General features: G+C 42.0%; 1 protein-coding gene across 10 annotated transcripts in view; it reads left to right on the forward strand.

Annotated features, from left to right (window-relative positions):
• The window catches only part of TRRAP (transformation/transcription domain associated protein), a 71,021-nt gene that overhangs the window by 7,730 nt on the left and 38,197 nt on the right, over positions 1-25,094 (forward strand). For 5 of the 10 annotated variants that reach the window (XM_082064061.1, XM_082064064.1, XM_082064067.1 and 2 more), the window contains 27 exons: positions 991-1,069; positions 2,054-2,288; positions 3,927-4,254; positions 4,377-4,474; positions 4,850-5,044; positions 5,284-5,475; positions 7,163-7,328; positions 8,538-8,794; positions 9,651-9,851; positions 10,274-10,452; positions 11,464-11,663; positions 12,320-12,537; positions 12,677-12,874; positions 13,085-13,345; positions 14,298-14,459; positions 15,695-15,791; positions 16,201-16,322; positions 17,743-17,913; positions 18,817-18,885; positions 20,193-20,312; positions 20,636-20,755; positions 21,109-21,273; positions 21,656-21,837; positions 22,121-22,319; positions 22,730-22,858; positions 23,477-23,743; positions 24,323-24,529. In XM_082064061.1, the coding sequence (XP_081920187.1) occupies positions 991-1,069; positions 2,054-2,288; positions 3,927-4,254; positions 4,377-4,474; positions 4,850-5,044; positions 5,284-5,475; positions 7,163-7,328; positions 8,538-8,794; positions 9,651-9,851; positions 10,274-10,452; positions 11,464-11,663; positions 12,320-12,537; positions 12,677-12,874; positions 13,085-13,345; positions 14,298-14,459; positions 15,695-15,791; positions 16,201-16,322; positions 17,743-17,913; positions 18,817-18,885; positions 20,193-20,312; positions 20,636-20,755; positions 21,109-21,273; positions 21,656-21,837; positions 22,121-22,319; positions 22,730-22,858; positions 23,477-23,743; positions 24,323-24,529 (4,817 nt within the window). The remainder of the gene's footprint in view (positions 1-990; positions 1,070-2,053; positions 2,289-3,926; positions 4,255-4,376; positions 4,475-4,849; positions 5,045-5,283; positions 5,476-7,162; positions 7,329-8,537; positions 8,795-9,650; positions 9,852-10,273; positions 10,453-11,463; positions 11,664-12,319; positions 12,538-12,676; positions 12,875-13,084; positions 13,346-14,297; positions 14,460-15,694; positions 15,792-16,200; positions 16,323-17,742; positions 17,914-18,816; positions 18,886-20,192; positions 20,313-20,635; positions 20,756-21,108; positions 21,274-21,655; positions 21,838-22,120; positions 22,320-22,729; positions 22,859-23,476; positions 23,744-24,322; positions 24,530-25,094) is intronic. The other 5 variants (XM_082064065.1, XM_082064062.1, XM_082064068.1 and 2 more) reach the window with 2 other exon arrangements.

The following is a 25,094-nucleotide window of genomic DNA, read 5'->3' on the forward strand; positions in this document are numbered from 1 at the left end:
ACATTTCTCAGCTTCTCCTCAATAACTTCTGAACTTGATCGATTTCAACAAAATTCAGCAGAGGAGCAAAGTCTTAAAGCTGATGTTCTGCATCCTTTGTGAAGTTCAGTGTTTGGGTGGTGGAGAGGACCCGAGGTTGTGTCTCCGTTGTGGGGAGCAGCAGCAGCGGGAGCTGCCTGGGGATTGAACAGACGTGCTGCTGCCGATCCCTCCAGCCCTTCTGCTGCCTCCCTGGCAGCCCCAGAGTGGATGTAGAGGAGGAAATAGCTTGAAATGTTAAGGTGAAGAGGAAACATGGTATCGCAGGAGGAATAGGGAGTGTGAGGAAGAGGAGAATTGGGATAAAATGAATGTGGAGATCTGCAGAAGAGACGGGTTTGTTTGTTCTGCTGGTGCAGTTCAACTTCTTTGGAACAATGAGTGTTGAGGAAAGTGCTTCGTGTTGGCGTGTTTTGCTGTCACTATTGTTGTTCTCAGTGAAATGATCTTGCAAACTGAGTCTTCTGTGTTGATTGGGAGTTGGCGAATGGTGCCATATATCTTACTGGGATGCATTTTGTCTGTGTGGGACTTTTCTGATTCCTAGAAGAGAGGGAGCAGATGAAACTGCGCTCGTTCTCTCCACCATTAGCATTGTAACGATGGCTTCTGTCTAATATCACATACCATGTCAGCGAAGTGGTGTGCACATCAATATTAGACAGATAGCTGGTTGTGTTGTGTCGGTGCTGCGGCTGGGACTGTGGCCTGCAGTGTCACCCAAGGGACAGGTGTCGGTGCAGTTTATCGTCCTGAGAGGTTAACTGAAGTGTCCTTCTGGTAGCACTGACTTCTATGAGCTTCAGGAATGAACTTTAGAATAAAACCACTTGTGACTTATGTCTAAATACCTAAGTTTAATGCTTACCTATCTTATTTGGATTATTTCCTTTACCAGTCACTACATATAGCTTTTTTTTCCCCTCTCTGTTTTTTTTTTTTAAATTATAGAATTTATTCCATGTATGGACAAGCTGTTTGATGAATCTATACTAATTGGCTCTGGATACACTGCCCGAGAGACACTGAGGTATGACGGACAGTTTGGAACAGCTATCGAGTGCCTGTCAGGCCTGGTTTCTTCCAAGGTTTAGTGATATTTACAGCGTCTGTATAGGATCCTAAATCTTTGCTTTAAATAACTCATTTTGTTAGATTCCAATGTTGGAAGAGCTGCTGCTGCCATAAAGAGTCGTTATTGAACACAGATGGCACAGCATAGTAGTGTGAGTGTAGCGCAAAATTAGATAAATGGGTGAATGAGAACTATTTACATCTGACTTGCAGAGCACAACCAGTGCTCCTAGTGAAATCAGATCGATGTCTTAACAAGAGTGCATGAAACAGCCTCAGTCCCGTGTCCAGTGCAAGGTCCGAATGGAATTTCAACTGTTTTGTCATTACATACCTTAAAACCTCCTCACAACTGAAAAAAATACTTACTTTCTTCAGTAGTCTATGAAGTGCTTTTGCTGACCAAATTAAAATACATGCATGAGCGGAATTATTTCCTCTTGCTTAAGTATCAAGTGTACCTTATTGACAACGTGAATTAGAAGTATTTGGTCTACTAGGTGCTTAAACCTGGTATTTGAAAATAAATTATTTTTAAAATGTATCAATTTTCATAACTACCTTTGAGATCGTGAGTCATCAGTGATTAATTGTGGAAGAGTTTACCAACACTGCCTAAAATGTGGCTTAAAACATGCTAAATTTGCTCTTTATGTAGAGGAACGTGTGTGCTGGGGATGTTGAGCAGTGGGCAGGAAGCTCAGAGAGGTAATATTAGTGCTGTGGGACAGATTAATGCATCTTCGGTTCGATTATATGGGTTGTCATTCCCTTGTGTAATTGAGAGAACCTTGTGAACTCTGGATTTACATGTAAAAATAGAAGATATTTATTTAGAGTCTTGGAAGTAGCTTCAGGCAGTAATTATTGATTAAGTTAAATGAACAACCATTATAATTGTCCTCAGCGTGTTCTCTTCGTTTCTCGTTTTCGCTGCCAGGCCGCTTGCCTACAGCACCCTGGCAGACCTGGTTCATCACGTCCGGCAGCACTTGCCTCTCAACGATCTCTCCCTTGCTGTCCAGTTGTTTGCCAAGAACATTGATGACGAGTCGTTGCCCAGCAGTATCCAGACGATGTCTTGCAAGCTGCTGCTAAATTTGGTAGATTGTATCCGCTCTAAAAGTGAACAGGAAAATGGAAATGGTAGAGATATTCTCATGAGAATGCTGGAGGTATTGATTTGTTGTTGAATATCCTATTCTGTAGTATGTTGTCAGTCACGTTTTACTTTCTCCCGTCTTTAGCAATGCGAATAGGCAGAAGCAGTCTGCGTACTGGATTTTGTGTTGGTGCTTCAGAGAAGGGCTTTTGAAAGGTGTGCAGCTGGGATGGTGTCTCAGGGTGGGGAGATGTGCTGCCAGCTCCGCTTGTCATTCGGTGCCTTGACTCAGAGCAGGAGACCGAGTGGCTGTGATGCTGATGGCAGCTTAGCTCTTGTTGTTTTTTTTTTTAATTTAATTTTGAATTTTGGTTGTAATCTCCTTTTACCCCACGTAAGGGTATGAAAGAATGGTATTTTTTAATGCCTTCTCGTTATGTTTTTTTTCTGTTTGTGTGTGGTGGTTCTTGGTTTTAAGTTTTCAAATCCTGACAGAGGTTTATGTTGCGGGTCCTTGGCGTAGCCCAGCACAACCCGTAAAGTGCGAAATAGCCGCATTTTCCAGACCCACTTGTCCTTTTTAAGGATCTTGTTTAAATTGAGGATTTTTGGGGGGCCTCTTTTTGTTGTTATTTTGAAAAATCAGAGATGCACCCTAAAATCTGTCATCTGTGGCACAGTACGAGTGAAACGGCACCTGCTTGCTGTCACCACATTGTTAATGGACAAAGGTTTCCGAGTGTTCCTCCTGCCGCAACGTGAAGATGCACTTAATTGTAGGGTAAAACACTTCAAGGGTGAACACTGGTTTAATGATCTCATATTCGGATGTGAGAGCACATCTTGAAATCTGAACGAGCTGGTGTTAACACTTGAAGAGAGCTGAGGAAGCCGTACGGCTGCTTGTTTTGAAAGGGAGATGTGGGCGTTCTGAACGCCGTGGTCCCTCCGTCTGTGACTCTGCTGTCGCTGACAGATTGCCGTAGTTCTGAACGCACCAGGGGAGAGACTCGATCATTTTAATCATCTCCAGATTGTTCGGTGTTACCCTGAACTTTTTTATTTCTGAAGGTAGCAGTAGTTTAGGGAATGGCTTTCATCCGAAATGCAAGTACAAGTGGTGGTGCAAGTGAAAAATGTCGATGTTCTGCATTGCATTGGGTCCTTTATTCCACATTTCTCAAACTGAAGCAGCTTTCTAGTAGGGTTTGTCTTCCAAATCAATTTACACTTTTTTTTGATACTTTGAAAAAAGATCTGTATTGTAGCACAGTTGTTTGATCATTTGTTTATCAAATTAATATTTATAGTAATATGTTAATTCAGAGAAGCTACATCTAGGCAGGAAGGGAGCTTACAGAACCAGTGCTAGTGGGGAAATACCTGAGCAAGCCCATTAAATCTCGACTTTAAAATCTGGGGAGTACAGAAAATTTTAGACTGGAACCTTTTGCAACATGTGTCTTTACTAGGTTTCAGCAAGTATTTTGACTTTTGGAGCTTGTTAAAAGTAAGCAAACTAGTTCTTGTTGCAATTGAGATGTTTACTGTCATTTCATGGCTTTGGAAATGCTTAGGTGTACATCGTATTGATCTCAGTATGCCAAAGTATTAGTATTACTAAATTTAGAATAATTTTGGAAGAAGAAACGTACTTGCTCTTTTCTTCCCCGTCCCCGCTCTTCCATTTCCTTTGCTCTTTGTGCCGCAGGTCTTTGTTCTGAAGTTCCACACCATAGCCCGGTACCAGCTGTCTGTCATTTTCAAGAAGTGCAAGCCCCAGTCTGAGCTCGGGGCTGCGGACGCCGCGCTGCCCGGGGTACCCACCGCGGCCAACGCGGCGCCCGTCCCGGTTCCGTCTCCCGCCCCAGCCACGCCGGTGGCCCCCGCGCCGGTGCCCGTGTTTGAAAAGCAGGGCGATAAAGAGAAAGAGGATAAGCAGACGTTTCAGGTCACGGATTGCCGGAGCTTGGTCAAAACTTTGGTCTGTGGTGTCAAGACAATCACGTGGGGCATAACATCCTGCAAAGCTCCTGGCGGTAAAACTGCGTCATATTTAATTGCATTTATCTTTTGTGATTCTACAATGAAAACTCTCTAGCATGAAAGCGAATAGTATTTTTAATGGTTAACAAGTGTCTTGTTCTTTCTCTTCTTTCAGAAGCACAATTTATTCCCAATAAGCAGTTACAACCTAAGGAGACTCAAATCTATATAAAACTGGTAAAATATGCAATGCAAGCTTTAGATATATATCAGGTATGTAACCTGGCCACATAGCACTTTTATGTATACAGTTACTGTGTGTTAGATATTTTAATAAGGATTATTTGTAGTTACACAAAATACTAATGAAATGTAAATTTGCGTGATTTGGAATCGAGTAGCTTCACAAATACACTGTGATATCTCCTGCTCTTGTCTTCTTCCACTCCTGACTTCATGGTTTAAAATCCATGCTGAAAACACTCTGTTTTAACATTTTTGTTGTCACTATTGGCTCTTGTGCCCAAATTCGAATTGTATGGGGCTTGCATGTGAAAATCTCATTTTTTTTTCAAAAGGTACTTTAAGAATAGTGAGAAAATTGCTTGAGTTCTTTAATTGATACGCACGTTTTCTGAATTGCTGTAGGTGCAAATAGCAGGGAACGGACAGACGTATGTTCGAGTAGCAAACTGCCAGACAGTCAGAATGAAAGAGGAAAAGGAGGTTCTGGAGCACTTCGCTGGTGTGTTCACAATGATGAATCCTTTAACTTTTAAAGAAATCTTTCAAACTACTGTTCCGTATATGGTGGAGAGAATCTCCAAGAACTATGCTCTTCAGGTATTATGAGTTGGTTTACTTTTTCAGTTGATAATATACATTTAAGTATTTAAGTTTAAAGTTTAATTTTAAATGATATGCATGGTTGTTTTCGGCTGAGGATAAGCTGAACCGCTGGGGTGGCAGTGGAGATAGGGGAAGAAATTTGTCTGAGTGTTTTGTTTTCAATGGGTAGCACGTTCCTCCCTCTGTTCTGTTTGTTACAGCAACAGTAACTCCTCTGTGGTTTCCTTTTTCAGATTGTTGCCAATTCCTTCCTGGCAAACCCAACTACCTCTGCCCTCTTCGCAACCATTCTGGTGGAGTATCTTCTGGATCGGCTGCCAGAAATGGGCTCCAACGTGGAGCTCTCCAATCTGTATCTCAAGCTGTTCAAGTTAGTCTTTGGCTCAGTTTCACTCTTTGCAGCTGAAAATGAACAAATGCTGAAGGTAAAGGTCCTTTGTGTTAAAAACCAAAAAAACCTGTTTTGACTCCTGGTACATTCTTTGGGTGCCTGAAGAAATGTGAGAGTTTCACGCTAACATTTGAGAGTCTTTTCGTGTTTGAACCACTACTGGTGATACATCTCCATTTGTTCCAAATGCCAAGCACATTGCGCTATTTATCAGAGTGGTTTCTGTGAATGTTTCCTTCATATTTGAAACTACAAAGCAATGTGCTAATTCCGAGTATAAATGGCTGATGTGTGCCTGTGGTCTGATCAGAGCTGCCATGAACCCGTGCCACTCTTTGCTCAGGATACGCATATTGTCTGCATATTTTTCCTCTTGTTTCCATATTAATTTAAGACTTTTGCTTAGGCTGGAATAACTTTTTGGTGTGTTGCTGAATCTTGTTTGTTTGTGGCGTATTCAGTGACACGCACCTCTTGAGGTAGGTGTTTCTGTGCCCTTGACACGTCTGGGTTAAGGAATGCAGGTTTTCCTACTGACAGCACATTGTCTGTGTATTCCAAAGATCTATTTCTGTTGATGAGATCATCTCAATATTCAGTGAGTTTAGTAGTGAGCTTGAAACAGGAGTGTGCTTTTCTCGTCCAAGTGAAAGCTGCCTATATCCAGAAAAACATTGATTGAATGCTGCTTTTTCTCTTAATTTCTTTCCATTTATCTTCTTTCTACCTTCGAATAAACAGCAGTTTGATAGAGGTGACTGTGTGATAGTGGTTCCTGTGTTTAACTACTTGCTGCAGCAGCATTAGGTCAGTTTTCTGGGTAGAACAGAGTAGGGCCTACTAGTTTTTGAGATTCTTTGAAAGATAAAAGTAATATGAAGCAATATTTGTAAGTGATATGAAGCAATATACATATAATCTTGCTCAAATTCTTCTCATTTGTCATCAGAATCAAGGTCCTTTGGGTTTCATAAGCTGGGGATCCAATTCAAAGAGTGTGATTTACGACCTGCAGGGTTTCATGCTTCTGTTAGGTTTTTGTTTCTGCAGGACTGATGATGTGGGCCTTGGGAAGACAATAGAATTGAATGATGAAGGCTATTTGCAGCGTTTGCATAGCAATGTAGAAAATGCAGAATGTGCCCTGGTTTGTCCCTGGTCTGTGGGAATCCTTGTATTTATCAACTGATTGTAAGGATTCCTGCCAGCTGTTAGTGTCCTCTGCTCTAGACAGGCCCCCAGTGCTGTAACCGTTTTCTGCTTTCAAAGTGAGAGTTTGGCATCCCCAGCAATTAAGAAGGAGTGCTGAAGCTGAGCAGGAGGAGCTGAGTGTTGTGAGCTGTCTCTCTGGGGGTTCTGACACTTGTGATTTCTGCTGCTCATCCTGGGTTCTGCGGAGCAAATGCTTGTCCTTGTGTCAAATTTGTGGAAGGTTTTTTGTTTTGATCGAGTTACTGCTTGGAGTAGCAAGCAGACTCCATCGTTTGGCTAATATGGAAGCAGGGTTTAATTAACCAAAGAATGCTCTGGGTTCTGATCCTGTTCCAATACAGATTTACTTTAGAACAGTTCTTCAGCGGTGGTATAAGATCAGTGTGGTATCAGGGTACTTGGAATAGCTGAAGGTTTTTGATCTGAGCCTCTTGTCACATGCTAAACTCTTGTACATGATGATGATAAAATGGATACTTCATTAATCTTCAAGCTTTATTTTTTTATAGCCACATTTGCACAAGATTGTGAACAGCTCTATGGAACTTGCACAGACTGCCAAAGAGCCCTACAACTACTTCCTGCTGCTCAGAGCCCTGTTCAGGTCCATCGGAGGGGGCAGCCACGATCTGTTGTATCAGGAATTCTTGCCGCTGTTACCAAACCTGCTGCAAGGTAGAGCAATGCCTTCCTTCTCCAGCCCCGCTTCTCATCTTTTATGTAAATGCTGCTAATGAGGTTATGTTATGTAATTTGAAAAACAAACAAGAGCCCTGACTCTGATAAGCAACTTCTGATTTTGAGCTTAGCGGTTGATGAAATATCTTTAATGTGGGTTATTTTAATTTTCTCCCAGCTGCTCCAGGCTCCATAGTTTTGGCTGCTTCACAATTTCTGCTGCTTGTTTTTGTTTTTCATTGGGGGCTGTTGGAGGTTTTTTACTTCTTTCACTTGCTGTTTTTGGCTATGGGGAGCTTTGTTAGCTTAACGCGCCCAGGGACTAGGAGAAGGAAAGTTGCCAGGCCATCACTGTTACTTCTGGGAAAGACATTTCCGAGCAGCTCTGGTTGTCGTGCGGTTGAGGGCACGTGTGTGCACCTGCAGTGTGTGATAAATACAAACACAAGTGGTGTCAGTTTGCAAAAAGAAATGGGAATAACAATCAGTTTGATTAATTGCACATTCGTGCCTGCAGGAACTGTGTTCCAGAGATACTGAGGATGAACAAGGAAACATGGAGAGCTACTTAAACCTAAGGACAAGCTGATGGGAACAATTCCAGAAACGTGGAATCCTGTGTTTCCATCTACAGCCGTAGGGGCAGTTTTAGTTGTAGGTAGCAGATATGTATGCTATCTATAAATCATTGCGTGGAATACAGGTCAGCGTAGAAGTGCTAGCCAGGTTTACGGAATACATGAAATGTTGATGGGGAGAAAAATAAGCTGAGGAGTATGTTTAGTCTGTATGGGACAGTGAATATATTTGAACTTATTTAATGTTCCTTTTCAGGGTTCCAGGTATTTTAAAAAACATTTGTTCTGTGTGGAGGTTTTTTTTATTGATACAAAGATGAGGTTTGAGTCAAATTATCTTTTTCTGGTATTCAAATGCTACTTTATTGAGTCTTACGTTAAATTTGAGAATATGCATAGCTAGTTTCTTTATTTTGGATATGCATGTACCTACAAAAGCATTAACTGCATAAAATCCGTAGATGTATCATTATGAACAGTATTATATTTTGTAAACATGTTATTTACAGAGATCTAAACTTTACAGAATTAAAAAATGTGAGGCTGTGCTGAATTTAGGAAATAACAATTTTCATCAACAAACTGCGGACTTTTTCCTTTCATTGTGTAACTTGTCGATGATTTTCAGGACTGAACATGCTGCAAAGCGGCCTTCACAAACAGCACATGAAGGACTTGTTTGTGGAGCTGTGCCTGACGGTGCCGGTGCGGCTGAGCTCCTTGCTGCCCTACCTGCCCATGCTGATGGACCCGCTGGTGTCGGCGCTCAACGGCTCCCAGACGCTGGTGAGCCAGGGCCTGCGCACGCTGGAGCTGTGCGTGGACAACCTGCAGCCCGACTTCCTGTACGACCACATCCAGCCCGTGCGAGCCGAGCTGATGCAGGTAAACGTCTTGTTTCCCGTCAGACCGCACGAGGTCATTGATTTGCTAAGGACTGCTAGAAACTTATGTGAACCTTTTGGTTATAAAAGCTGGAAAAGTCTGTCATGAGAACCATACCCGTCTGATTTGTATGTAAAAGGCCAGCTGGTGGTGTCTTGTTAAACTGAAACCTCTGAAAAATTTAAAAGTGATTTAATCACTTTTTCTGTACCCACTCTCAAAGGGTTAAAGTTAAGATTTGTGACTCAATCGCAAGAATATTGCGACGTGTAAGTTGAATCAGTACAGAAAATGATTAACGTTTGTTAACTTTTTCAAAACAAGAACACTAAATACCTTCAGCATATCATGACTGGCAGCTGCATGAAGTCTTATATATACAGTGAAGATGATGTGGTTGAAATTTGGAAGCATGTTTTTAGTGTGGCTATTTCCCCTAATACAGTGCTTGCAGATACTTTATCCTTTAAATATAACATTTAATTTTTGTATTTCCAAACTAGCTCTTTGGGGTTAATTCCCTTCAACCTTAACTGGCCTTTTTTATTTTTTAATTCCTAATGTTTATCTACTCTGAGCCGTAACCATGAAATCACATTGCAGTGGGGCAAAGGTTTTGTAGCTGATCACATTAATCTAATCTAAAACTGCATTTCGGACAACTTTGTTGCAAAGCACTAGAACCACTGCAAACTGAGACTTCTTCTATTCAGTCCAGGTGAGTATTTCTGGAAGTTATGCAGGGTTGATTACGGAGATACAAGAAAAAGTCTTTTCCTTGACATTTTTTTACATTCTAACTAGAAAATGTTGCAGTGCAGCTGGTCAGACCACGTACCCTTTACAATTCTTCCAGGCTCTGTGGCGCACCCTGCGCAATCCCGCAGACAGCATTTCTCACGTGGCGTATCGGGTACTTGGTAAATTTGGTGGAAGTAACAGGAAGATGCTAAAGGAGTCACAGAAACTACAGTATGTAGTCACAGAAATCCAAGGACCCAGTATTACAATTGAATTTTCAGACTGTAAAGCATCCATTCAGCTCCCGATGGAAAAGGTAAGGGCATAGCTCATTTGCTGTGCTAGGAAGAACATTTTGGGTACCATTTATATGTGTGTATAAATGCATGGTCTAACTGCGGTATCTAGGGATTAGGAATAGCGGTTGTTGCTGATGAGGAAGGTGAGGCAGGTTTCCTTGAGGGAGGAGAGAATGGGGCTGTACCGCGCTCAGGGCTTCAGCTGCTTTCGGACTCTGAAATCAATGTATCTGCTGTAAAACTTCACATTTATAAAATACCATAACAGTTTCAAGTCTGCTCCAGGCTTTCTCTGTATTTCTTAATTTAGGTAGTTCAAATTGTACATACTTTTAAAGTTACTTTTAATATGTATTAAAGATACTGTTCCCTTGATTAGTCACCTTGTTGTGAATATGAAGAACAAGAACTGTTTGGTTGCCGTCTTTTTTCATTCTAGGCGATCGAGACTGCTCTGGACTGTTTGAAGAGCGCCAACACGGAGCCCTATTACCGGAGGCAAGCGTGGGAAGTGATCAAGTGTTTTTTAGTAGCTATGATGAGCCTGGATGACAACAAACATGCGTTATACCAACTTCTTGCACATCCCAAGTATGACAATTCTTTAAACATAAATGTGTATGTAAAATTTATAGTGTTTTCAGAACAACCTAATTTAGAGCCAAGGGTTTGTCTAGGCAGTGTATTCTTCATGGGGTGTTTTACCTACTGGTTAATCCTGCTTTCTTTTAAATGAACGCAAGACTTTCCAGGAAGAGGAATTTGGTCATCATACTATTTGATGCCAATGACATGTTCATTTTTCATACTTTTGCTTTCCCTAATAGCAATCCAATGTATAATCTGTTACATATAATCAGACATTTAAAAAATTACTTTTAGTTTAGTATATTTAAGTAGTTGGAATGTTTTGGTGCTTCATTGTGTTTTGAAGATGAACTTTGTGATTTTTGTATGTACATCTGACTTTTTACTAAAGTGAGATACTAAGTTGAGTTTCATTTAGCAACTGAACTACAGCATAGTCACACATGTAACCCGCGTTTGTCGCAGTGTGGGGGCTTCCTGTTGATAAGTTTTACATCTTTTACAGTGTCAGTCATTGATACGTAATGGGTGTATCACTTCTAGACAACTTCAGCATAGTAAATGTAGCTAAAGAGTATTGTAGCTTTTATAATATGGACTTGTTAGACTGGACATAAGTATAGCTTTGCCATGAATAGGTTTTGTTGGGCAGTGATTTGATAAATAATGTTTCAATCTTTCGAGATTATAATCAAATGTCATTTTAAAAAAGGGGGAAAATGTTAAAATATTGAAAATGACATTCTGTAATTGAGTTGCGCGTGATGCCTGTGTGCCTGTTATTTGTAATGTATGTGGCTTCTGAGCCACTGGCTTTAAATGTTCCCGGTGAAATTGAGCTATCCATCATGGTTGAGACCAGGGCTTGACAAAATTCGTATGGACCGAGTGAACTGGTGTAGCTCTGTTCAAGTGAGGGGGAAACAGGAGCTGCAGGAGGAGTTAGAGATCCACAGCAAACTTTAAATCAAGTGCTTGACAGTGCTCATGACTGAGGAGCCGGTACTGCAGTTTCGGATTATAATGAACTCTGTCTTTCAGCTTTACTGAGAAGTCCATTCCCAGCGTGATTATCTCGCATCGGTACAAAGCTCAGGACACTCCGGCCCGGAAGACGTTTGAGCAGGCGCTGACGGGCGCGTTCATGTCGGCCGTCATCAAAGACCTGCGGCCCAGCGCGCTGCCCTTCGTGGCCAGCCTGATCCGCCACTACACCATGGTGGCCGTGGCTCAGCAGTGCGGTGAGCGCGTGGGGGACTTTGTATGCTTCTAGTAGGCATTTGTTTTATGAAGGTCATGATACTGCACTTGTTCTGGGTACATGTGTTGGGTTTTGTTTGATGGCTGACTTAAGTTTTAATTCTTTTGAGCAGTGAAAAATTATGGAGCAAGTGTTGAAAAACAATCGATCACCTTATAATACTTTATAAGTGCTACAGCCAATGAAATAATTACAGCTTGGGACAGTTTATATTTCCAGACCATCAGGGGAACTGAGGAGACACCAGAGCACTGCGGTGTCTTCTGTCTATGAAGAAAACTTCTTGTTTGGGGTTGGACTGTATGACAAGTAGTTTGGGACCAGGCACACTGTAAGTGTGTCACTCTTCCTTGTCACATTAATGGAACTTGATTTTTTACGATTCTTCATTTTAATTAAAACTTCTTGCAGTGCATAGTCTAGTGCATAGAAGGAAATATGCAAGTAGATGTAATCTTTTTTTCTTCTAAGAGTGAAGAATGCCTTAAATCCATTTATATACAAATAGACACTGTGCTTACTGGTTTTGCCATGAGCTAGTCAGAGGAGCAGTAGAATCTGATTGAAATATGTTTGTTGAAATATCCGTTGTTTGATGTTTTTTCCCCTGTCTTTTCCTCTCCCCACCAATTGCAGGTCCTTTCTTGCTGCAGTGCTATCAGGTGGGAAGCCAGCCCAGCACAGCCATGTTCCACAGTGAAGAAAACGGGTCTAAAGGCATGGACCCCTTGGTGCTTATTGACGCCATCGCGATCTGCATGGCGTACGAGGAGAAGGAGCTCTGCAAAATAGGAGAGGTGGCTCTGGCAGTGATATTTGATGTTGCGAGCATTATCTTGGGTTCAAAGGAAAGGGTAATATATATATATATATATTTTTTCTTTTAAAAATATATTTAAATCATCCAGTTCAGCCAATGCAACTTTGCTTCTAAAATTTTGGAGTCTACCACTGAGCTGAAACCAGCAAACTGATACATTCCTTTGTTTCCAGGCTTGCCAGCTTCCCTTGTTTTCGTACATCGTGGAACGTTTGTGTGCTTGCTGTTATGAACAGGCCTGGTATGCCAAGCTAGGAGGTGTCGTGTCAATTAAATTTCTTATGGAACGACTGCCACTAATTTGGGTCCTCCAGAACCAGCAGACTTTCCTGAAGGCGCTTCTCTTTGTCATGATGGATCTAACTGGAGAGGTATTTAATGAATGGATTATATCAAATAGCGTGAGGGAAATCAATTTGTGTTCTTAAATCGACGCAGATTGTACTCTTGCTAATCTTGATGCTGCTTAACTTCAGAATGTATCATATCTGCAGTTCATCCACATCAAGTGCTCAGTTTGTTGATGGGTGGCGTGTAGATTTGTGATCTTCATTTCATAAAAATCATCTATGATACCTTAGGTTTCCAATGGAGCAGTTGCTATGGCAAAGACCACATTAGAACAGCTTCTGATTAGATGCGCAACGCCTCTAAAAGATGAAGAAAAAACAGAAGAAATTCTGGCGGCGCAGGAGAAGTCTTTCCACCACGTCACGCACGACCTCGTTCGAGAAGTGACCTCCCCGAACTCCACTGTGAGGAAGCAGGCCATGCATTCCTTGCAGGTGCTGGCACAGGTCACGGGAAAAAGTGTCACGGTGATTATGGAGCCACATAAGGAGGTGAGCAGCAATATTTACGGAAAGCGAGTTTAAAGTTGTTTACCAGTTTGGATTTGCAAAATGCTTTTCCGAGTACATTTTCCCACATGAGTGAATTAACTTCTTAGTGCTTTGATAGCGCATATTTGTCATTGGCTGGTTCCATTGTTCTGCAATACACTGTGGCTGGAGTACTGTAGAGGTTCATACAGGCTGTGCCTGACTGCTTAGCCAGTATTTATAGTGTCTTCAGGTGGGTTTACTTCTGAAAGTGGCTGCTCATCCTACCACCAGTCACACATCGGCTAGGCCAGGTGGGTAATGCATTTTGAACTTCATCTTTGTGTTATTCTCTAAATATGAGGCATGTTGCTATGCCTTTCCCTATCTAGAAAGAGACTTTAAATATCAAAGGTGCTTGAAATAGCTTTTTGCACGTTACTCCTTAGAGCTTGTAGCGTTCATTCTCTTGAAAGACAAAGAAACGTACATAAGCCATAAGGGCCACCACCACATATGAAATTACAGATGTCGTAGTTTGGGGAGATACAGAGAAGCCCCTTAACTGATATCTTACTTTGCTAAAGGTGTTTATAGAGGAGAGTGAGAAGCTGGTGTAATGGAAAAAACTTTGGTTAATGTTTTTGTTTTGCTGATGTTCTAGGAACTTAAAATATTCTTGTTTCTTGGCTTTAACATGCTAAATGCTGAAGTCTATGATTTTCTCTTTTGTTTTTTAACATGTGAAGTTACTAAATATCATAGATAATATGTCAAAATTACAGATACTGAGTTGATGTGCTAACTGCTTGTGAATTAAATTAGTTCAGAGAAATCCTGTTCTTCTTGCTTAGCGATGTGTAAAGATGGACGGACAGGAACATGCGGCAATGACTAATGATGTGTTAGTGACAAGCTCTGCGGGGTCATTTGAATAGGCTGCTAATTAAGAAATCTAAATTACATTGTGTAGGTTCTCCAAGACATGGTTCCTCCTAAAAAGCATTTGCTTAGACACCAACCTGCAAACGCACAGATTGGCCTGATGGAGGGAAATACATTTTGCACAACCCTGCAGCCCCGCTTGTTTACAATGGATCTAAATGTCGTGGAACACAAGGTTTTCTACACAGAGGTACTTTCTTTTCAATGTTGTTGTATTTGAACGTAGATACTTAAGTAGTGATGGTGTTGGAACTCTCATTGTTAAGAGTACACATTTTCTGTGTGCAATTTAACCTTTCACCACAGTGTAAGAGCTTAGCTCTGGAAATGCGAGCTGCGGTCTGGTCTGCCTTGGGCTCCCCCATGAGAGCTCCGAGCTGAGCAGAATATTCCAGTGTGTGTGAAGCATATTAAATGAGCTTTGGTATTATACTCCTGGTTTAGTAGGCCTGACTTTCTTATTTAGTGCACAATGTATCTGTTAATAAATATTTTACCACCAAAACGTAGATATTCTTTGCTAGATTTTTGAGTCCCTAACAGTTTGAGTAAAATCAGGTATGAAATAAGCGTGTAGATTTAATGTAGAGAAAGTGTCCAGTTCCTTAGTTTCCTGCCTGTCTTGTCCAACTGTAAGTGCTGAAGGTGTTTGATACCAACAGTAGTTGTGATTCCAAGGCAGGGGTGGGGTATAGTTGTCAATGCAGAGGATCCTCTGTTTCTTTCCTTAGGACAAACCGAAGTGCTGTAGATCAACGATGTCTGTAGAGGTGGGAGTGATGTGTTGGCATTGCGAAGCTCTTACTAGCGTTCTTGGATATAGGTGTCATCTGGACAATATTAACTCACAGAACTTTGTTTCAACCTGTTCGGTGTTGTCAAACAAAACCCATATAGATAGAGTGAAAATACTCAGCCTTAAAGAGGAGAGCTCTGTAGGAAAGAGTTGTCCCCCTGGGAAGAGACTCATGAGCATTAGAATCACTGATGACATTTTCAGCACATTTTTTCTCTATTAATCTCCGCCCGTTCTTTTCCCTCTTCCCTCGATATGTTCCGTGTTGTCGCTGCCATTCAGGCAGCAAGCTTCTCTGTAGACTTTTTCTATCGTATGAGCAGCCTGTTTGCAAATAGACCAGATAGATATTGGCCAATAAAATGCAAAAGGGTTAATTTTTGCATGACTTTTCTTCGGTGGCAGTACTAATGGGCTCTCTTGCCTCTGGCTGACCACTGCTCTCCATGGGAGCTTAGACGCTAATTTTGAGTAGAAATTTTACCTGTTGGTGGAATTTGGAGGTTGGCTGGTGTGTCGCATAAACTTGGCTCTTTGAGAAAACAGCACTGGAAAGGTCACTGATGACACCGTTTCAAACGTCCTTCACGATGCTGTGCTAAAACGATTGCTGATTTTTTTTCCCCTAGTTGCTGAATTTGTGTGAGGCTGAAGATACTGCCTTAATGAAACTACCATGTTACAAGAGTCTTCCGTCACTGGTGCCTCTTCGGATTGCAGCCTTAAGTACGTCAAACTTCCTAAACAAAGCGTGAGGTGGATGGGTGTCCTTGTGCGCAACGGGCGGTCTTGTGGCCGAGAGCATCAGAACGCCTGGCAGTGCTCTAGAGGTCACTGCTTAATGGAGAATAATGGGAAAACATTGCTGCTTCTTAATGACTAGGATTTAGTTTCTGAAATGAACCCGAAATATTTTTAGTCTAATTACGTTATATAGCATTAGGAGAACTTTAGAAGGCTGTTCATAGAATTTCCATTCTTTTACTGGTTTATGATGCCTCTTGCTTTTGGCAAAGCATCTGTAATTTAAGATGAAATAAAAGAAACTTGAAGAGCAGAAATGTAGAACGAGGTTTTTCCCCTCTCCTTTGAAATGGAGTTAACAAAGAGAACCAATTTCCTTTGATACTTGCAGATGCTCTAGCTGCCTGCAATTACTTGCCTCAGTCAAGAGAGAAAATCATTGCTGCACTTTTCAAGGCACTTAATTCAACAAATAACGAGCTGCAGGAGGCAGGAGAAGCGTGCATGAGGAAGGTGAGTGCGTTCCAGTGTTGCTTTCCACGCCGTTTCTCTCTGCTGAACTTCCTCGTTACAAAGCTGCTTGGAAGTTCTCCACAGGAGATAACGGCTGCTCTGTTCAGTTTTTGTTAGTGACACCAATGCAATTATGTTTCTCTCAGATGTGCTTTTTGGGGTTTTGAACTTAGCCATAAAAATTTCTTCTGGTTGAAATTACGCATTACAAGCTCTTGGCCAAGGACCATGGCGAGTCTTTCAGTCTGTCTGGTCTTTTGCCTGTCTGTTCTTTGTGAAGATAGCTTCTAAATAAACAGTGTCAGTGCTTCCCAGCAGTTTCGCAAATGTGCGTGCCTGGCTCTATTGTACCAGCTTTTCTCACGTCTCTTTGTTGCTGAGAGATGTGGTGGAGGCCCCAGGGCTGGTTCTGGCGCAGCACAGCCGCGCCGGGCTCTGCGTCCAGGGCTGGCAGCTCCGGAGGAGCGGGCCGGGGCGGCACCGCGGTCAGGCTGCTGTCCCTGCCTGGTGCTGCTCCACCGGCTGCTCCGCGGGCTCCAGGCTGTACAGTACAAGAGCTGGAAGGGCAGGGAAACGGGTATTCTCTCGGCGTGATTTGCAGTCCAGTAGATATGCCTAGTTCTGATTCAGCAAGATTTTAATACCATTCTTCTAAATATAGAAAGTGATAATAAAAATAGTTTCTTTGTAATGATGTGCGGATTGGCTGGCATGTAACAGGGAATGTGACTGTAGTGATACTGGTGGTTTACGGTTGTTTAGGCCATTGGCTGCTCAGAGGTCGGACATTGGCTTTTCATGTCACTTGAGCCGTGAGAGGGAATGTCCTTCTCCTTTCTGGCTGCTGCCAGTGCAGCTGGGTTGAGAGGTGAGGGGGAGCAGGTGAGGCTTGTTCTGACCTATGCATTTGATATACGTTTTTCTGTTTTTTTTCCTGCGATTAGCCCATGCCCACAGAGGTTCGGTTTTGACAGTAAATATTCTCTTTGGCTGCCTACCCCCAGATTCTCTTGAGCTTTTATGTTACTTAGGATGCACCCAGATTGTAACATAGAAACCTGCTCTATTGGCTTTGGCCAGATTCACGCACAGTTCTTAATAAAGCAGCATCTAAGGGTTTGCCCATAGCTGCGCTTTGAATTTATAGCTGTGGCAGTTCTTCAGTCTGTCTGTAATTAACATCTCCTACTTGATTACTTAATGGAGTATCCTACTGTGCGTTAGAAATACTTAAATACTTCCCGAATCCATCTTGTCACTGTATCTTTTTCAAGCAATAAATATTGTTTAAGCTATTGCGTTCAGAAAGAACAAAATACAAGGAAAATCAAGTCAGCAGAATTTGTTTTAAAAATAAAAGGGACTTGCACAGAAGTCTTTCCCCTCTCTGTCTGCATCTTCATCCTCTGCTTTCTTGCAGTTCTTGGAAGGAGCTACCATAGAAGTTGACCAAATCCATACGCACATGAGACCGCTGCTGATGATGCTGGGAGACTATCGGAGTCTGACGCTGAATGTTGTGAATCGGCTGACATCTGTCACTAGACTTTTTCCAAACTCCTTTAATGATAAATTCTGTGATCAGATGATGGTAAGTCCATTCCACTTATCTTTAGCTCTTCCAGAAGGAGTTTTCTTGTAGCTAACAATTGTATTGTTGAAACGTCAAAGAACAGTTCAGTAGTGACTCAGTGTATATGTTGGAAGTAAAAGATTTTTGTTTCACCATTTTGAGTTAATTTCTAAAGAGCTATTAAACCAGAAGGTTCAGAGACGTTCTTTTGTAGGGAAGACATACCTAGTTATGCTAAGGTCTGCTTGGACAAATTTCTCCTTAGGCAAAATGCCAGCAGCACAACACGCTAAGGAAAGCCTTGAAAATACAGGATGTTTCAGAAAGATGGGCCCAATTGGAAATGACTGTATCTCTGCAACCTCTTACAGGCTGCACAGCGGGTGGAGGGAACATAGAGCATGTATTAAAAGGTTACTAAAACTTGATAACTTACAAAAATTTACAAACTGTTTAATGTGATTGTAACACGTTGGGTCCACCTTTTTGGAACAGCCGCTGCTTCCTAGTGGGCTAAGTCTGTTTTGTTGTTTTCTTGGTTTATAAAGTGATGGAAGGTATTGCCCTTATTTGCAGTTTTTAAACCGTGTATGTGAGTCCTTTAGCCTTTTGCAGTGGATATTTCAATATTTAAATGCATATGTATCAAGGAAATCATTACGCGAGTGGACCTTATCAGTCTTGAGATTCTTGTGCCTTTACCATATGTGCGGTTGTAACCCCTGCCTTCTGGACCATGGGCGGGACGTTGAGCAGCAGTGAACTCTTCACTCTGAGGGAATGAAAGTAACTCATTGTTGTTTGAAGGAAACAAAGGGAAAAACAATTTCTGCCTCTTGCTTTTCTTGTAGCATATGCTGTCATTTGCTAAAATGGAACAGTGTAATTAGAAGAGTAACACTAATTATCCTCTCTTTATAGCAACACCTTCGTAAATGGATGGAAGTTGTAGTTATTACACACAAAGGTGGACAACGGAGTGATGGAAATGTGAGTTAATGAATGCTTTTATACAGGAAGACAGGAAATAAATAGTATTAATGCTTTGGGATTACAGAACTAATTTAGTTGTTGCCATAACTGATTATGCACTGATGTTTTGTTACAGGCTAATGAACTTATATGTATATTGAATATTTGTTACAAATCTTAGTGAGAGAAGCTTCTTATCTGCTGACGACGGTTGCTTTACAGCCTCTACTATACCGGTTAGGATGGGAGTAGCTCATTGACTTTATTCTTCTTCTCCGGATTTTCTCCTTAGAAGTCCCTTCTGCACTGGAGTGGCTGATGAGCTCAGCAGCATAATCCCTCTGTTTTCATGGATATGTTTGATATTCATAACATAACGTCTTTTGAAAATTATACAGAATAATAATAATATAATCCCAGTTGTTTTTCACAAATGGTATTTAAAACGAAGGTCAATGTTTAGCAGTTGAGATCACGTTAATATCTCTCTCCCGTCCGAACTAACGGCCTCAGTGCTGAACTGTGGAAAGCTTATCAGTTTTCTCATAACTGGGCCGTTGTGCAGCATACTGAGTGCGCTGTGCCCTCAGCAGCACCGCTCTGAAGGGGATTCCCGCTGCAATGTCGCTTCCTGTAGATTGCCAGAAATCCTGTAATTCCATTAACATTACATTAAGTGCTGAGATTTATTATTGCAACTAGGAAAAAATTGGGGGGAATTTTATTAATTTTTTTGTTTTTCGAATTAGAACGAAATTAGATTGGGTTCCTATTTCCCTCAAAACATGGAAGGGGCTTAATGGCTTTTCATTACTGTTCCCTGTCATTGCAGAGAGAGCTTTTACATCTGAATTCAGTCACTGCTCTCTGTTTCATGGAGGTGTTCTTTAATGGAGTGGAATTCATTTCAGACGTTTAAACTTCAAACCTGTTGGGTTAAACACATTTTATTCAAGTCAGAGTAGTTCCCAGGCCTTCATTAATTAGAAAGGCTTCGTAATGCACGCGCTGCTGGGTGAGCGCAGCGAGTGCTCCGTAGCTCTCCCGTCACCAGTGTCATTACACGCCGTTCAGCTCTCGTCTGTAAAACACCACTGCACTGACAACATCAAATCAAACCATGATATTAGCGGGGGGAAGGCAGACTTCCACAAGGGCAGTTTTCTTTACATCATGGTAAGTAGATGCTGTATGTATGTTAAGTCTTTGCGTTTGGTTGCTGACTATACTAATGTAGAGAGAAAAAAAAAAGGTGGGATATGTGATGCTGGTTTTATACATCTAGCTGGTGGTATTGATTTAATCGTGTTTCTGTTTGTCTGCAGGAAATGAAGATTTGTTCAGCAATTATAAATTTGTTCCACCTGATCCCAGCTGCCCCGCAGACGCTGGTGAAACCTCTGCTGGAGGTTGTTATGAAAACAGAACGAGCGATGTTAATTGAGGTAAAAGTGGAAGTTGACCTTGCTGATATTTTTGCTTTATAGTATTTGTAAACATTAGTATATAATAATTATAATATTTTAAACAAGATGTGGGGACATTTGGTATAATAAATACGCTCTTCAAGCCTTTTGGGAGGTGTTAACATTTGTCTTAGGCTCTTAAAAGTGAAGTTTTGAAATTGTCAATAAATTCTCATCATAGAAGTCCTGAACACTTTGTATCTGCAGAAATGCCAAGTCACGTGTATTTCCCTGAGCGCCAGTAATTAGTAGAGAATACTCTGGTCTGTGCGTTTTGAATCCGAGCTTTCTGAACCTTGCAGGCTGGCAGCCCCTTCCGGGAGCCGCTGATCAAGTTTCTGACCCGCCACCCCTCGCAGACCGTGGAGCTGTTCATGATGGAGGCCACTCTGAACGATCCCCAGTGGAGCAGGATGTTCATGGTACGCTGGGCGGGAGGGGAGCCGAGAAGGCCCTCACCTCACACAGCGGCTCAAAGAAAGCTGCTTCATCTTCTCCGTCCTCTTTTCCGTGTATGACCTTGTCGTCCTCAGTCGTGGCCTCACTCTGGCTCTAGGGTGCCCGCTCTCCATTCTATATTTGCTTGTTCTGAGCTGTTGATTTTATACCTTTCCTGATCGTGTAGGATTATTGCTGAAGTTGTAGAGGTTATTTTTATATGTGAGATATAACCTCTGCACCTTCAGTGAGGAATATAAAAGCTCGGGATGATATAGCCTTCCGGTATCTTTGCTTTTAAAGGTGGTTGTTAAAATTATTTCTTCCCCTTTTCCAGAGTTTCTTGAAACATAAAGATGCCAAACCCCTGCGAGATGTCCTGGCAGCCAATCCGAACCGATTCATCACGCTGCTCTTACCCGTTGGCACCCAAGCGGCTGTGAGACCTGGTTCTCCGAGCACGACCACAATGCGGCTTGACCTTCAGTTTCAGGCTATTAAGGTGCCAGTTTATTCTTGTTTGTCTCTGCACCAGATAGTTAAAAACTCTTTAGCTACAGTCCGTACAGGCTTCCGAGTGTGTGTGTATGTACTAGAGCCCCTACAAAAACACGCGGGAAAATGGAAAGAGTCACTCTAGGAAGGGAAATGAGACTCAAATGAACTGTAGTTTTTAAATCAAATAAGATATAAGAGGAAAACATGGCAACCAAAGCTTTTTTTTAATTCCTTCTAAAATTGGTCTAAACTAGGTTTTATTTGACCTTTTAAAAAAGTATTTTAGAAACCTTAATTGCCCTTGAAGAAGTGCTGCTGTGTTACTGGTTCTGCTGGCAGACCTGCTGCATGCTGACTGTGCGCTCATCCTGGTTTGCTTTTGACAGATCATAAGTATAATAGTTAAGAATGACGAGTGCTGGTTAGCAAACCAACACTCCTTGGTGAATCAGCTGAAGCGCGTGTGGGTGAGCGAAGCTTTTCAAGAGAGACACCGTAAGGAGAACATGGCTGCGACAAACTGGAAAGAACCCAAGCTGTTAGCTTATTGCCTACTGAATTACTGCAAGTACGTAAGAACGTTTATTTCCTCTGGCTTGGGTACCTTTTTCTTCTCTTGTTTTTAAATTTTGAAAATATTGTCAAGGTATACAGAGGTGCTGAAAGGAGTTTGAAGTTATTGAAGAGGAAGTTTCATGCATTTCATAATGCTACCGTTAGCTCTGGAGCCGTGCATGCTCTTGGCTCTCTGCTCATTTAAAACCAAGACTAGTTTCTTCACCAGTTCATCAGTGTAGTAGTTTGGTTGGGTGTTTTTTTACAGAAGCTTTTCATGTTTTGTGTTTTTCCAGAAGGAATTATGGCGATATAGAGTTGCTCTTCCAGCTGCTTCGGGCTTTTACGGGTCGATTCCTCTGCAATATGACTTTCCTAAAGGAATACATGGAAGAAGAGATCCCCAAAAACTACAGCATTCCCCAAAAACGGGCTTTGTTCTTCCGGTTTGTAGACTTCAACGACCCAAACTTTGGAGATGAGCTCAAAGCCAAGGTAACTAAAGCAATTAAATCAAAGGAGCCTGATATTTAGGTTTAATTTTCTTCTTGGGAACTAGGGCAACAAAACTCGCTTACTTAAATGTCAACAAGTTTGATAATTGGCAGAGCCATTTAGGTGAAAATATCACACCTGAAGAGCAGTGCTAATAAACAGAGGCAGCAATTCATCTTGCTTTCAGCGCTCACTTCTTTAGTTTGCACTTTTGGAGAATCTTTGCCCTTAGAGGGGGGAAAGAAGAGGAAAAAAGTCTACGTGTGTCTGTTTGTGAAGGTTTTAGTTACAGCTTCCTCTCGTGATGCACTGAGCGTTTCCCACGGGCAGGTTCACGTGGAATTCCGTGCGTGCTGCCTTTGGGAGGATCCGCAGTTCACTGTAACTGGGTTCTTGTTGCCGTTCTCTAGGTGCTGCAGCATATCCTGAATCCTGCGTTCTTGTACAGTTTTGAGAAGGGGGAAGGTGAACAGCTGTTGGGACCCCCAAACCCAGAGGGCGATAATCCAGAAAGCATCACAAGCGTTTTCATAACAAAGGTGACAACCCTTGTTTACATCAACACGTTTGAAAATTGAAACAAAAAGTTGTTCCTCTCGTTGGCTTTTTAATCCTGATTTGAATGCATTATGCTGTTTCTAAATACTGTGATAGTTGTGTCAAATCTGTCATAACGTGAATTGTCGTGAGATCCGTCGGTCAGGACTGGGCCGCACTTTTCAGTTTCTGGTCTCTGTGACTCGAGCGTCTGTCTTTGGGCTACAGCCCTACAAGGCCTGTTTCTGGCCCTTTTCCTAAGCAGAGCTGGCCGTGATGGAACACCGATATCTTTAGAATTCACTGCAGTTTCGTTGAACCAGTTTGCAGTTAAAAAATAGATGTTGAACGTAAGGGTTGGGTTCTTAATTTTTTTTAGTAGCTTTGGAAGTTCCTAGATGTGCACATGTTTAAAATATCTAAATATCTCACCTCAGGAGGTTGTTTAGTGGGTATTAAACTGAATCAAACATGTGGTGTTAGTTATTAGTTTTCTTAAAAAACACTCAAAAAGGAAAAAAAAACAACTAGGACTTTGGTTTTATAGATAATAAAGTTGGGTTTTCCTGTTCTGTTTTTCTCATCTCCCTCCGCTCCTCTTTGATCATCCCTGGGAGCAGGTACTGGATCCGGAAAAGCAGGCGGATATGCTGGATTCCCTCAGGATCTACCTGCTGCAGTTCGCCACGCTTCTGGTGGAGCACGCTCCGCACCACATCCACGACAACAACAAGAACCGCAACAGCAAGCTGCGCCGCCTCATGACGTTTGCGTGGCCTTGCCTCCTGTCCAAGGCGTGCGTGGACCCGGCCTGCAAATACAGCGGGCACTTGCTTTTGGCACATATCATTGCGAAATTTGCCATCCATAAGAAGATAGTTCTGCAGGTATTGACTGGCAGCTGCTTTCACACAGTGAAGGGATGCTGATAAGTTCTGTGCTGTGCTTGTAGTTCAAAATGCAGAGTGGAGGGTGGACAGTAGTTTTGGAGACTCAGTACGCAAGTAACAGTTAAATTCATACACAACAAATAAATACAGAAGCAGGAAGCCAAATATTAATACAAATTTATTTGGGGATAGGAGAGTACAGAAAGAAGTTTGAAGGTAAGTGAAAACAGAGAAGGGTGATGGGACAATTGAAAGTCCTTGGTTGGATTAACAAAATTGGTAAAGTTTCTTCATTTCAAAGAGACAGACATTTCAGTTGAGACAAAGTGGGAACCATGGCAAGACTTCAAATGGGCCAGTGGACAGGGAGGAAGAAAAAGGGAACGTAAGGGAGACGGAAGCATAAGCTGTAGACTTCTGATGATGAAGTATCATCATACATTTATCAAATTATGGGCCTTTAGGAAAAAATGGTGTTGTTTAGGAAAAGTATGTTGTACTTTCTCTTTCTTTATAAATACTTTATTTCTGCAAATATGTGTAATATTAATGTTGGTCAGCAACTTTGCTGTTCAGGTGTTCCACAGTCTGCTGAAGGCCCATGCGATGGAGGCCCGTGCCATTGTCAGGCAGGCGATGGCCATTCTGACCCCGGCTGTGCCGGCTCGGATGGAGGACGGACACCAGATGCTGACTCACTGGACGCGGAAGATCATTGTGGAAGAGGGGCACACGGTTCCCCAGCTGGTGCATATTTTGCACCTGATCGTACAACATTTCAAGGTACTTGTACCAATTATCCCTGGTAGTCACCGTATCTCAGATATCATGGAGATAAACTGCAGTTCGATATACGGTTTAGTTTCAGAAGGCATCATCTGTCTGCCAAGATATTTATTTAAAACTGAAAACAACTATTAAATAGCAAACCACTTACTAAGCTTTATCTCAATTGAAGTTGGAGCTCAGAATGTTAGGTGAAGGTCGGCAGGATTGATTCACTGCCGAGCTGTGAAGATTCTGTAAGAGTTGTTTAAACAAGTGCAGAACAGTATTCTTTTCCATCCTCCTGCAGTCCTTGTTTGTTTGACTCTGTGTTCTGTGGGGTGGACCAGGTAACTGTGCAGCACTGAACAGGTGGGAGTGCTGCCCAGCGTCAATGTGGGAGCGGTTTTGGGAACGCTTGTTAAACCAGGCTCCCCGGTGACAGCTCCCCGGCTGATCAGCTCTGCAGCCGCTTTGCAAGAACTGGAGCCTCGCTGTTGCTTGAAAAAAAAATCTGCCCGTTCGGATGTGAGTTGTATCTCTCCAAAAGGGTCAGCATAAAGCTGGAATTATTGTTCCTTGA

This window comes from Streptopelia decaocto (genome assembly GCF_964273445.1).
Source record: "Streptopelia decaocto genome assembly, chromosome: 13".
Lineage (NCBI taxonomy): Eukaryota > Metazoa > Chordata > Aves > Columbiformes > Columbidae > Streptopelia > Streptopelia decaocto.